The sequence below is a fragment of the Salvelinus alpinus genome, chromosome 2, assembly GCF_045679555.1.
Source record: "Salvelinus alpinus chromosome 2, SLU_Salpinus.1, whole genome shotgun sequence".
Lineage (NCBI taxonomy): Eukaryota > Metazoa > Chordata > Actinopteri > Salmoniformes > Salmonidae > Salvelinus > Salvelinus alpinus.
Genome location: NC_092087.1, coordinates 4,229,107 through 4,243,155, shown reverse-complemented (window position 1 = coordinate 4,243,155; position 14,049 = coordinate 4,229,107). Strand labels below are relative to the sequence as shown.

The 14,049-nt window shown below is 40.8% G+C and overlaps 1 protein-coding gene across 17 annotated transcripts in view; it reads right to left on the bottom strand.

Annotated features, from left to right (window-relative positions):
• Window positions 1-14,049, bottom strand: part of LOC139553097 (plasma membrane calcium-transporting ATPase 2-like) — a 256,276-nt gene that overhangs the window by 26,726 nt on the left and 215,501 nt on the right. For all 17 annotated transcript variants that reach the window (XM_071365060.1, XM_071365054.1, XM_071365079.1 and 14 more), the window contains 2 exons: window positions 13,600-13,811; window positions 11,034-11,141 (listed from right to left, as the gene is read on the bottom strand). In XM_071365060.1, the coding sequence (XP_071221161.1) occupies window positions 11,034-11,141; window positions 13,600-13,811 (320 nt within the window). The remainder of the gene's footprint in view (window positions 1-11,033; window positions 11,142-13,599; window positions 13,812-14,049) is intronic.

Sequence of the window (14,049 nt, the reverse complement as noted above, 5' to 3'; positions counted from 1 at the left end):
CAACACATTACTGAGTACCACTCTCCATCTGTTCAATACAACACATTACTGAGTACCACTCTCCATCTGTTCAATACAACACATTACTGAGTACCACTCTCCGTCTGTTCAATACAACACATTACTGAGTACCACTCTCCGTCTGTTCAATACAACACATTACTGAGTACCACTCTCCATCTGTTCAATACAACACATTACTGAGTACCACTCTCAGTCTGTTCAATACAACACATTATTGAGTACCACTCTCCATCTGTTCAATACAACACATTACTGAGTACCACTCTCCATCTGTTCAATACAACACATTACTGAGTACCACTCTCCATCTGTTTAATACAACACATTACTGAGTACCACTCTCCATCTGTTCAATACAACACATTACTGAGTACCACTCTCCATCTGTTTAATACAACACATTACTGAGTAGCACTCTCCATCTGTTCAATACAACACATTACTGAGTACCACTCTCCATCTGTTCAATACAACACATTACTGAGTACCACTCTCCGTCTCTTCAATACAACCCATTACTGAGTACCACTCTCCATCTGTTCAATACAACACATTACTGAGTACCACTCTCCATCTGTTCAATACAACCCATTACTGAGTACCACTCTCCATCTGTTCAATACAACACATTACTGAGTACCACTCTCCATCTGTTTAATACAACACATTACTGAGTACCACTCTCCATCTGTTCAATACAACACATTACTGAGTATCACTCTCCATCTGTTCAATACAACACATTACTGAGTACCACTCTCCATCTGTTCAATACAACACATTACTGAGTACCACTCTCCATCTGTTCAATACAACACATTACTGAGTACAACTCTCCATCTGTTCAATACAACACATTACTGAGTATCACTCTCCATCTGTTCAATACAACACATTACTGAATACCACTCTCCATCTGTCCAATACAACACATTACTGAGTACCACTCTCCATCTGTTCAATACAACACATTACTGAGTACCACTCTCCATCTGTTCAATACAACACATTACTGAGTACCACTCTCCATCTGTTTAATACAACACATTACTGAGTACCACTCTCCATCTGTTCAATACAACACATTACTGAGTATCACTCTCCATCTGTTCAATACAACACATTACTGAGTACCACTCTCCATCTGTCCAATACAACACATTACTGAGTACCACTCTCCATCTGTTCAATACAACACATTACTGAGTACCACTCTCCATCTGTTCAATACAACACATTACTGAGTACCACTCTCCATCTGTTCAATACAACACATTACTGAGTACCACTCTCCATCTGTTTAATACAACACATTACTGAGTACCACTCTCCATCTGTTCAATACAACACATTACTGAGTATCACTCTCCATCTGTTCAATACAACACATTACTGAGTACCACTCTCCATCTGTCCAATACAACACATTACTGAGTACCACTCTCCATCTGTTCAATACAACACATTACTGAGTACCACTCTCCATCTGTTCAATACAACACATTACTGAGTACCACTCTCCATCTGTTCAATACAACACATTACTGAGTACAACTCTCTATATGTTCAATACAACACATTACTGAGTACCACTCTCCATCTGTTCAATACAACACATTACTGAGTACCACTCTCCATCTGTTCAATACAACACATTACTGAGTACCACTCTCCGTCTGTTCAATACAACACATTACTGAGTACCACTCTCCGTCTGTTCAATACAACACATTACTGAGTACCACTCTCCATCTGTTCAATACAACACATTACTGAGTACCACTCTCAGTCTGTTCAATACAACACATTATTGAGTACCACTCTCCATCTGTTCAATACAACACATTACTGAGTACCACTCTCCATCTGTTCAATACAACACATTACTGAGTACCACTCTCCATCTGTTCAATACAACACATTACTGAGTACCACTCTCCATCTGTTCAATACAACACATTACTGAGTACCACTCTCCATGTTTTCAATACAACACATTACTGAGTACCACTCTCCATCTGTTCAATACAACCCATTACTGAGTACCACTCTCCATCTGTTCAATACAACACATTACTGAGTACCACTCTCCATCTGTTCAATACAACACATTACTGAGTACCACTCTCCATCTGTTCAATACAACACATTACTGAGTACCACTCTCCATCTGTTTAATACAACACATTACTGAGTACCACTCTCCATCTGTTCAATACAACACATTACTGAGTATCACTCTCCATCTGTTCAATACAACACATTACTGAGTACCACTCTCCATCTGTCCAATACAACACATTACTGAGTACCACTCTCCATCTGTTCAATACAACACATTACTGAGTACCACTCTCCATCTGTTCAATACAACACATTACTGAGTACCACTCTCCATCTGTTCAATACAACACATTACTGAGTACCACTCTCCATCTGTTTAATACAACACATTACTGAGTACCACTCTCCATCTGTTCAATACAACACATTACTGAGTATCACTCTCCATCTGTTCAATACAACACATTACTGAGTACCACTCTCCATCTGTCCAATACAACACATTACTGAGTACCACTCTCCATCTGTTCAATACAACACATTACTGAGCACCACTCTCCATCTGTTCAATACAACACATTACTGAGTACCACTCTCCATCTGTTCAATACAACACATTACTGAGTACAACTCTCTATATGTTCAATACAACACATTACTGAGTACCACTCTCCATCTGTTCAATACAACACATTACTGAGTACCACTCTCCATCTGTTCAATACAACACATTACTGAGTACCACTCTCCGTCTGTTCAATACAACACATTACTGAGTACCACTCTCCGTCTGTTCAATACAACACATTACTGAGTACCACTCTCCATCTGTTCAATACAACACATTACTGAGTACCACTCTCAGTCTGTTCAATACAACACATTATTGAGTACCACTCTCCATCTGTTCAATACAACACATTACTGAGTACCACTCTCCATCTGTTCAATACAACACATTACTGAGTACCACTCTCCATCTGTTTAATACAACACATTACTGAGTACCACTCTCCATCTGTTCAATACAACACATTACTGAGTACCACTCTCCATCTGTTTAATACAACACATTACTGAGTAGCACTCTCCATCTGTTCAATACAACACATTACTGAGTACCACTCTCCATCTGTTCAATACAACACATTACTGAGTACCACTCTCCGTCTCTTCAATACAACCCATTACTGAGTACCACTCTCCATCTGTTCAATACAACACATTACTGAGTACCACTCTCCATCTGTTCAATACAACCCATTACTGAGTACCACTCTCCATCTGTTCAATACAACACATTACTGAGTACCACTCTCCATCTGTTTAATACAACACATTACTGAGTACCACTCTCCATCTGTTCAATACAACACATTACTGAGTATCACTCTCCATCTGTTCAATACAACACATTACTGAGTACCACTCTCCATCTGTTCAATACAACACATTACTGAGTACCACTCTCCATCTGTTCAATACAACACATTACTGAGTACAACTCTCCATCTGTTCAATACAACACATTACTGAGTATCACTCTCCATCTGTTCAATACAACACATTACTGAATACCACTCTCCATCTGTCCAATACAACACATTACTGAGTACCACTCTCCATCTGTTCAATACAACACATTACTGAGTACCACTCTCCATCTGTTCAATACAACACATTACTGAGTACCACTCTCCATGTTTTCAATACAACACATTACTGAGTACCACTCTCCATCTGTTCAATACAACACATTACTGAGTACAACTCTCTATATGTTCAATACAACACATTACTGAGTACCACTCTCCATCTGTTCAATACAACACATTACTGAGTACCACTCTCCATCTGTTCAATACAACACATTACTGAGTACCACTCTCCATCTGTTCAATACAACACATTACTGAGTACCACTCTCCGTCTGTTCAATACAACACATTACTGAGTACCACTCTCCGTCTGTTCAATACAACACATTACTGAGTACCACTCTCCATCTGTTCAATACAACACATTACTGAGTACCACTCTCCGTCTGTTCAATACAACACATTACTGAGTACCACTCTCCGTCTGTTCAATACAACACATTACTGAGTACCACTCTCCATCTGTTCAATACAACACATTACTGAGTACCACTCTCCATCTGTTCAATACAACACATTACTGAGTACCACTCTCCATCTGTTCAATACAACACATTACTGAGTACCACTCTCCGTCTGTTCAATACAACACATTACTGAGTACCACTCTCCGTCTGTTCAATACAACACATTACTGAGTATCACTCTCCATCTGTTCAATACAACACATTACTGAGTACCACTCTTCATCTGTCCAATACAACACATTACTGAGTACCACTCTCCATCTGTTCAATACAACACATTACTGAGTACCACTCTCCATCTGTTCAATACAACACATTACTGAGTACCACTCTCCATCTGTTCAATACAACACATTACTGAGTACAACTCTCCATCTGTTCAATACAACACATTACTGAGTATCACTCTCCATCTGTTCAATACAACACATTACTGAATACCACTCTCCATCTGTCCAATACAACACATTACTGAGTACCACTCTCCATCTGTTCAATACAACACATTACTGAGTACCACTCTCCATCTGTTCAATACAACACATTACTGAGTACCACTCTCCATGTTTTCAATACAACACATTACTGAGTACCACTCTCCATCTGTTCAATACAACCCATTACTGAGTACCACTCTCCATCTGTTCAATACAACACATTACTGAGTACCACTCTCCATCTGTTCAATACAACACATTACTGAGTACCACTCTCCATCTGTTCAATACAACACATTACTGAGTACCACTCTCCATCTGTTCAATACAACACATTACTGAGTATCACTCTCCATCTGTTCAATACAACACATTACTGAGTACCACTCTCCATCTGTCCAATACAACACATTACTGAGTACCACTCTCCATCTGTTCAATACAACACATTACTGAGTACCACTCTCCATCTGTTCAATACAACACATTACTGAGTACCACTCTCCATCTGTTCAATACAACACATTACTGAGTACCACTCTCCATCTGTTTAATACAACACATTACTGAGTACTACTCTCCATCTGTTCAATACAACACATTACTGAGTATCACTCTCCATCTGTTCAATACAACACATTACTGAGTACCACTCTCCATCTGTCCAATACAACACATTACTGAATACCACTCTCCATCTGTTCAATACAACACATTACTGAGTACCACTCTCCATCTGTTCAATACAACACATTACTGAGTAACACTCTCCATCTGTTCAATACAACACATTACTGAGTACAACTCTCTATATGTTCAATACAACACATTACTGAGTACCACTCTCCATCTGTTCAATACAACACATTACTGAGTACCACTCTCCATCTGTTCAATACAACACATTACTGAGTACCACTCTCCGTCTGTTCAATACAACACATTACTGAGTACCACTCTCCGTCTGTTCAATACAACACATTACTGAGTACCACTCTCCATCTGTTCAATACAACACATTACTGAGTACCACTCTCCGTCTGTTCAATACAACACATTATTGAGTACCACTCTCCATCTGTTCAATACAACACATTACTGAGTACCACTCTCCATCTGTTCAATACAACACATTACTGAGTACCACTCTCCATCTGTTTAATACAACACATTACTGAGTACCACTCTCCATCTGTTCAATACAACACATTACTGAGTACCACTCTCCATCTGTTTAATACAACACATTACTGAGTAGCACTCTCCATCTGTTCAATACAACACATTACTGAGTACCACTCTCCATCTGTTCAATACAACACATTACTGAGTACCACTCTCCGTCTCTTCAATACAACACATTACTGAGTACCACTCTCCATCTGTTCAATACAACACATTACTGAGTACCACTCTCCATCTGTTCAATACAACCCATTACTGAGTACCACTCTCCATCTGTTCAATACAACACATTACTGAGTACCACTCTCCATCTGTTTAATACAACACATTACTGAGTACCACTCTCCATCTGTTCAATACAACACATTACTGAGTATCACTCTCCATCTGTTCAATACAACACATTACTGAGTACCACTCTCCATCTGTTCAATACAACACATTACTGAGTACCACTCTCCATCTGTTCAATACAACACATTACTGAGTACAACTCTCGATCTGTTCAATACAACACATTACTGAGTATCACTCTCCATCTGTTCAATACAACACATTACTGAATACCACTCTCCATCTGTCCAATACAACACATTACTGAGTACCACTCTCCATCTGTTCAATACAACACATTACTGAGTACCACTCTCCATGTTTTCAATACAACACATTACTGAGTACCACTCTCCATCTGTTCAATACAACACATTACTGAGTACAACTCTCTATATGTTCAATACAACACATTACTGAGTACCACTCTCCATCTGTTCAATACAACACATTACTGAGTACCACTCTCCATCTGTTCAATACAACACATTACTGAGTACCACTCTCCATCTGTTCAATACAACACATTACTGAGTACCACTCTCCGTCTGTTCAATACAACACATTACTGAGTACCACTCTCCGTCTGTTCAATACAACACATTACTGAGTACCACTCTCCATCTGTTCAATACAACACATTACTGAGTACCACTCTCCGTCTGTTCAATACAACACATTACTGAGTACCACTCTCCGTCTGTTCAATACAACACATTACTGAGTACCACTCTCCATCTGTTCAATACAACACATTACTGAGTACCACTCTCCATCTGTTCAATACAACACATTACTGAGTACCACTCTCCATCTGTTCAATACAACACATTACTGAGTACCACTCTCCATCTGTTTAATACAACACATTACTGAGTACCACTCTCCATCTGTTCAATACAACACATTACTGAGTACCACTCTCCATCTGTTCAATACAACACATTACTGAGTACCACTGTCCGTCTGTTCAATACAACACAATCCTGAGTACCACTCTCCGTCTGTTCAATACAACACATTACTGAGTACCACTCTCCGTCTGTTCAATACAACACATTACTGAGTACCACTCTCCGTCTGTTCAATACAACACATTACTGAGTACCACTCTCTGTCTGTTCAATACAACACATTACTGAGTACCACTCTCCGTCTGTTCAATACAACACATTACTGAGTACCACTCTCTGTCTGTTCAATACAACACATTACTGAGTACCACTCTCCATCTGTTCAATACAACACATTACTGAGTATCACTCTCCATCTGTTCAATACAACACATTACTGAGTACCACTCTCCATCTGTTCAATACAACACATTACTGAGTACCACTCTCCGTCTCTTCAATACAACCCATTACTGAGTACCACTCTCCATCTGTTCAATACAACACATTACTGAGTACCACTCTCCGTCTGTTCAATACAACACATTACTGAGTACCACTCTCCATCTGTTCAATACAACACATTACTGAGTACCACTCTCCATCTGTTCAATACAACACATTACTGAGTACCACTCTCCATCTGTTTAATACAACACATTACTGAGTACCACTCTCCATCTGTTCAATACAACACATTACTGAGTATCACTCTCCATCTGTTCAATACAACACATTACTGAGTACCACTCTCCATCTGTCCAATACAACACATTACTGAGTACCACTCTCCATCTGTTCAATACAACACATTACTGAGTACCACTCTCCATCTGTTCAATACAACACATTACTGAGTACCACTCTCCATCTGTTCAATACAACACATTACTGAGTACAACTCTCTATATGTTCAATACAACACATTACTGAGTACCACTCTCCATCTGTTCAATACAACACATTACTGAGTACCACTCTCCATCTGTTCAATACAACACATTACTGAGTACCACTCTCCGTCTGTTCAATACAACACATTACTGAGTACCACTCTCCGTCTGTTCAATACAACACATTACTGAGTACCACTCTCCATCTGTTCAATACAACACATTACTGAGTACCACTCTCCGTCTGTTCAATACAACACATTATTGAGTACCACTCTCCATCTGTTCAATACAACACATTACTGAGTACCACTCTCCATCTGTTCAATACAACACATTACTGAGTACCACTCTCCATCTGTTTAATACAACACATTACTGAGTACCACTCTCCATCTGTTCAATACAACACATTACTGAGTACCACTCTCCATCTGTTTAATACAACACATTACTGAGTAGCACTCTCCATCTGTTCAATACAACATATTACTGAGTACCACTCTCCATCTGTTCAATACAACACATTACTGAGTACCACTCTCCGTCTCTTCAATACAACACATTACTGAGTACCACTCTCCATCTGTTCAATACAACACATTACTGAGTACCACTCTCCATCTGTTCAATACAACCCATTACTGAGTACCACTCTCCATCTGTTCAATACAACACATTACTGAGTACCACTCTCCATCTGTTTAATACAACACATTACTGAGTACCACTCTCCATCTGTTCAATACAACACATTACTGAGTATCACTCTCCATCTGTTCAATACAACACATTACTGAGTACCACTCTCCATCTGTTCAATACAACACATTACTGAGTACCACTCTCCATCTGTTCAATACAACACATTACTGAGTACAACTCTCCATCTGTTCAATACAACACATTACTGAGTATCACTCTCCATCTGTTCAATACAACACATTACTGAATACCACTCTCCATCTGTCCAATACAACACATTACTGAGTACCACTCTCCATCTGTTCAATACAACACATTACTGAGTACCACTCTCCATGTTTTCAATACAACACATTACTGAGTACCACTCTCCATCTGTTCAATACAACACATTACTGAGTACAACTCTCTATATGTTCAATACAACACATTACTGAGTACCACTCTCCATCTGTTCAATACAACACATTACTGAGTACCACTCTCCATCTGTTCAATACAACACATTACTGAGTACCACTCTCCATCTGTTCAATACAACACATTACTGAGTACCACTCTCCGTCTGTTCAATACAACACATTACTGAGTACCACTCTCCGTCTGTTCAATACAACACATTACTGAGTACCACTCTCCATCTGTTCAATACAACACATTACTGAGTACCACTCTCCGTCTGTTCAATACAACACATTACTGAGTACCACTCTCCGTCTGTTCAATACAACACATTACTGAGTACCACTCTCCATCTGTTCAATACAACACATTACTGAGTACCACTCTCCATCTGTTCAATACAACACATTACTGAGTACCACTCTCCATCTGTTCAATACAACACATTACTGAGTACCACTCTCCATCTGTTTAATACAACACATTACTGAGTACCACTCTCCATCTGTTCAATACAACACATTACTGAGTACCACTCTCCATCTGTTCAATACAACACATTACTGAGTACCACTGTCCGTCTGTTCAATACAACACAATCCTGAGTACCACTCTCCGTCTGTTCAATACAACACATTACTGAGTACCACTCTCCGTCTGTTCAATACAACACATTACTGAGTACCACTCTCCGTCTGTTCAATACAACACATTACTGAGTACCACTCTCTGTCTGTTCAATACAACACATTACTGAGTACCACTCTCCGTCTGTTCAATACAACACATTACTGAGTACCACTCTCTGTCTGTTCAATACAACACATTACTGAGTACCACTCTCCATCTGTTCAATACAACACATTACTGAGTATCACTCTCCATCTGTTCAATACAACACATTACTGAGTACCACTCTCCATCTGTTCAATACAACACATTACTGAGTACCACTCTCCGTCTCTTCAATACAACACATTACTGAGTACCACTCTCCATCTGTTCAATACAACACATTACTGAATACCACTCTCCGTCTGTTCAATACAACACATTACTGAGTACCACTCTCCATCTGTTCAATACAACACATTACGGAATACCACTCTCCATATTTTCAAGCATAGTGATGGCTGCATCATGTTATGGGTATGCTTCTAATCGTTAAGGACTGGGGAGTTTTTCAGGATAAAAAGAAGCAGGACAATAACCTAAAACACAAGGCCAAATCTGCAATGAAGATGCTTATCCAGAAGACAGCGAATGTGGCTGAGTTACAGTTTTGACTTAACTTCTTTGGGGTAGGGGGCAGTATTTTCACGTCCGGATGAAAAACGTGCCCAGAGTAAACGGCCTGCTACTCATGCAAACATTTCTAAAAACATGTTTTAACTGTGTCATTGTGGTGTATTGTGATGTCATTGTGGTGTATTGTGTGTAGCTGGGTGACAGAGAACAATCAATGTATTCCATTTTGAATTCAGGCTGAAACACAAACAAAATGTGGAATCAAGGTTTGTAAAGGTTTGTCAAGGCATATAAATGCATATTTATAGGTATATCAAGATATATTTATAGGTATATCAATATATATTTATAGGTATGTCAAGGTATATTTATAGGTAGGTCAATATATATTTATAGGTATGCCAATATATATTTATTGGTATGTCAATATATATTTATAGGTATGCCAATATATATTTATAGGTATGTCAATATATATTTATAGGTATGCCAATATATATGTATTGGTATGTCAATATATATTTATAGGTATGTCAATATATATTTATAGGTATGCCAATATATATGTATTGGTATGTCAATATATATTTATAGGTATATCAATATATATTTATAGGTATGTCAATATATATTTACAGGTATGCCAATATATATGTATAGGTATGTCAAGATATATTCATAGGTATGCCAATATATATTTATAGTTATGTCAAGATATTCTTACCTGTCCCCAGACTAACTCTCCCAGTCCAAGGAAGGTACACCAGCCCCACTTCTCCAAATCCAGAGGAGTACAACTGAACGGCTTCCCTCCAAACTGTACGATCACAATCTGGATACACACAGATAGGACACTACATTACGAATCGCAATGATACCTTAGCATCTACACAAACACAGTGCTTGAATTTGGGCCGGAGATCCTTGGTGCTGAAAACCTGCACCTCAAGTTTCCTACTGCACCCACAGACACACACCCACACACACACACACACAGAGACACAGACACACACACACACACCCACACACACACCCACACACCACAAACACACACACAAACACACACACACACACACACACACACACACACACACAACACACACACACACACACCCCCACACACACACACACACACACACACACACACACACACACACACACACACACACACACACACACACACACACACACACACACACACACCCAAACACACACACACACAAACACACACACACCCACACCCAAACACACCCACACACACAGAGACACACACACAGCCAAAAACACACCCAAACACACACACACAGACACACACACACCCAGGGGGGCCTATAGGGAATAGTGTGCACTACTTTAGACCAGGGCCTATAGGGAATAGGGTGCACTTCTTTAGACCAGGGCCTATAGGGAATAGGGTGCACTTCTTTAGACCAGGGCCTATAGGGAATAGGGTGCACTTCTTTAGACCAGGGCCTATAGGGAATAGGGTGCACTTCTTTAGACCAGGGCCTATAGGGAATAGTGTGCACTTCTTTAGACCAGGGCCTATAGGAAATAGTGTGCACTACTTTAGACCAGGGCCTATAGGGAATAGGGTGCACTACTTTAGACCAGGGCCTATAGGGAATAGTGTGCACTACTTTAGACCAGGACCTATAGGGAATAGGGTGCACAACTTCAGACCAGGGCCTATAGGGAATAGTGTACACTACTTTGGACCAGGGCCTATAGGGAATAGGGTGCACAACTTTAGACCAGGGCCTATAGGGAATAGGGTGCACAACTTTAGACCAGGGCCTATAGGGAATAGTGTGCACTACTTTAGACCAGGGCCTATAAGAAATAGGGTGCACTACTTTAGACCAGGGCCTATAAAAATAGTGCGCACTACTTTAGACCAGGACCTATAGGGAATAGTGTGCACTACTTTAGACCAGGGCCTATAAGGAATAGGGTGCACTACTTTAGACCAGGGCCTATAAAAATAGTGCGCACTACTTTAGACCAGGGCCTATAGGGAATAGGGTGCACTACTTTAGACCAGGGCCTATAGGGAATAGTGCGCACTACTTTAGACCAGGAACCATAGGGAATAGGGTGCACTACTTTAGACCAGGGCCCATAGGGAATAGGGTGCACTACTTTAGACCAGGGCCTATAGGGAATAGGGTGCACTACTTTAGACCAGGGCCTATAGGGAATAGGGTGCACTTCTTTAGACCAGGGCCTATAGGGAATAGGGTGCACTACTTTAGACCAGGGCCTATAGGAAATAGGGTGCACTACTTTAGACCAGGGCCTATAGGGAATAGGGTGCACTACTTTAGACCAGGGCCTATAGGGAATAGGGTGCACTTCTTTAGACCAGGGCCTATAGGGAATAGGGTGCACTACTTTAGACCAGGGCCTATAGGGAATAGGGTGCACTACTTTGGTCCAGGACCCATAGGGAATAGGGTGCACTACTTTGGTCCAGGACCCATAGGGAATAGGGTGCACTACTTTGGTCCAGGACCCATAGGGAATAGGGTGCACTACTTTGGTCCAGGACCCATAGGGAATAGGGTGCACTACTTTGGTCCAGGACCCATAGGGAATAGGGTGCACTACTTTGGTCCAGGACCCATAGGGAATAGGGTGCACTACTTTGGTCCAGGGCACATAGGGAATAGGGTGCACTACTTTGGTCCAGGACCCATAGGGAATAGGGTGCACTACTTTGGTCCAGGACCCATAGGGAATAGGGTGCACTACTTTGGTCCAGGGCACATAGGGAACGTTTCTACCAGGATGGCAATTGTTCTTACCTGGATGGAGAATGTTTCCTACCTGGATGGAGAATGTTTCCTACCTGGATGGCGAATGTTTCCTACCTGGATGGAGAATGTTTCCTACCTGGATGGAGAATGTTTCCTACCTGGATGGAGAATATTTCCTACCTGGATGGAGAATATTTCCTACCTGGATGGTGAATATTTCCTACCTGGATGGTGAATATTTCCTACCTGGATGGAGAATATTTCCTACCTGGATGGTGAATATTTCCTACCTGGATGGAGAATATTTCCTACCTGGATGGAGAATATTTCCTACCTGGATGGAGAATGTTTCCTACCTGGATGGAGAATGTTTCCTACCTGGATGGAGAATGTTTCCTACCTGGATGGAGAATGTTTTCTACCTGGATGGAGAATGTGTCCTACCTGGATGGAGAATATTTCCTACCTGGATGGAGAATGTTTCCTACCTGGATGGAGAATGTTTCCTACCTGGATGGAGAAGGTTCTTACCTGGATGGCGAAGGTTCCGAAGACGATGGAACAGAAGATGGGGTTCCTGAAGATTCCGTCGAAGACGTTCCTCTCTCCGTGGATCTTCCTGGCGTTGATCTCGTTGAAAAGCTGCATGAGGACGAAGGTGTTGAAAATGATGGTGTAGTGTTCTGACGGAGGGGAGTGGAGCGGAGCGTGACGACCACTGTCTATGTCAAAGATCTGCTCACCTGAGATAGAGAGAAAGAGAGGGAAGAGATGGAGAGGTATAGAGAGATAGGGAGAAAGAGAAACAGAGAGAGATAGGGAGAAAGAGAAACGGAGAGAGAGATAGGGAGAAAGAGAAACGGAGAGAGATAGGGAGAAAGAGTGACGGAGAGAGAGATAGGGAGAAAGAGAGAGAGAGAGAAGAGACAAATATATTGTTGTTAAAAATCTGCTCACCTGGAGGAGTCCTTATCACTGCCG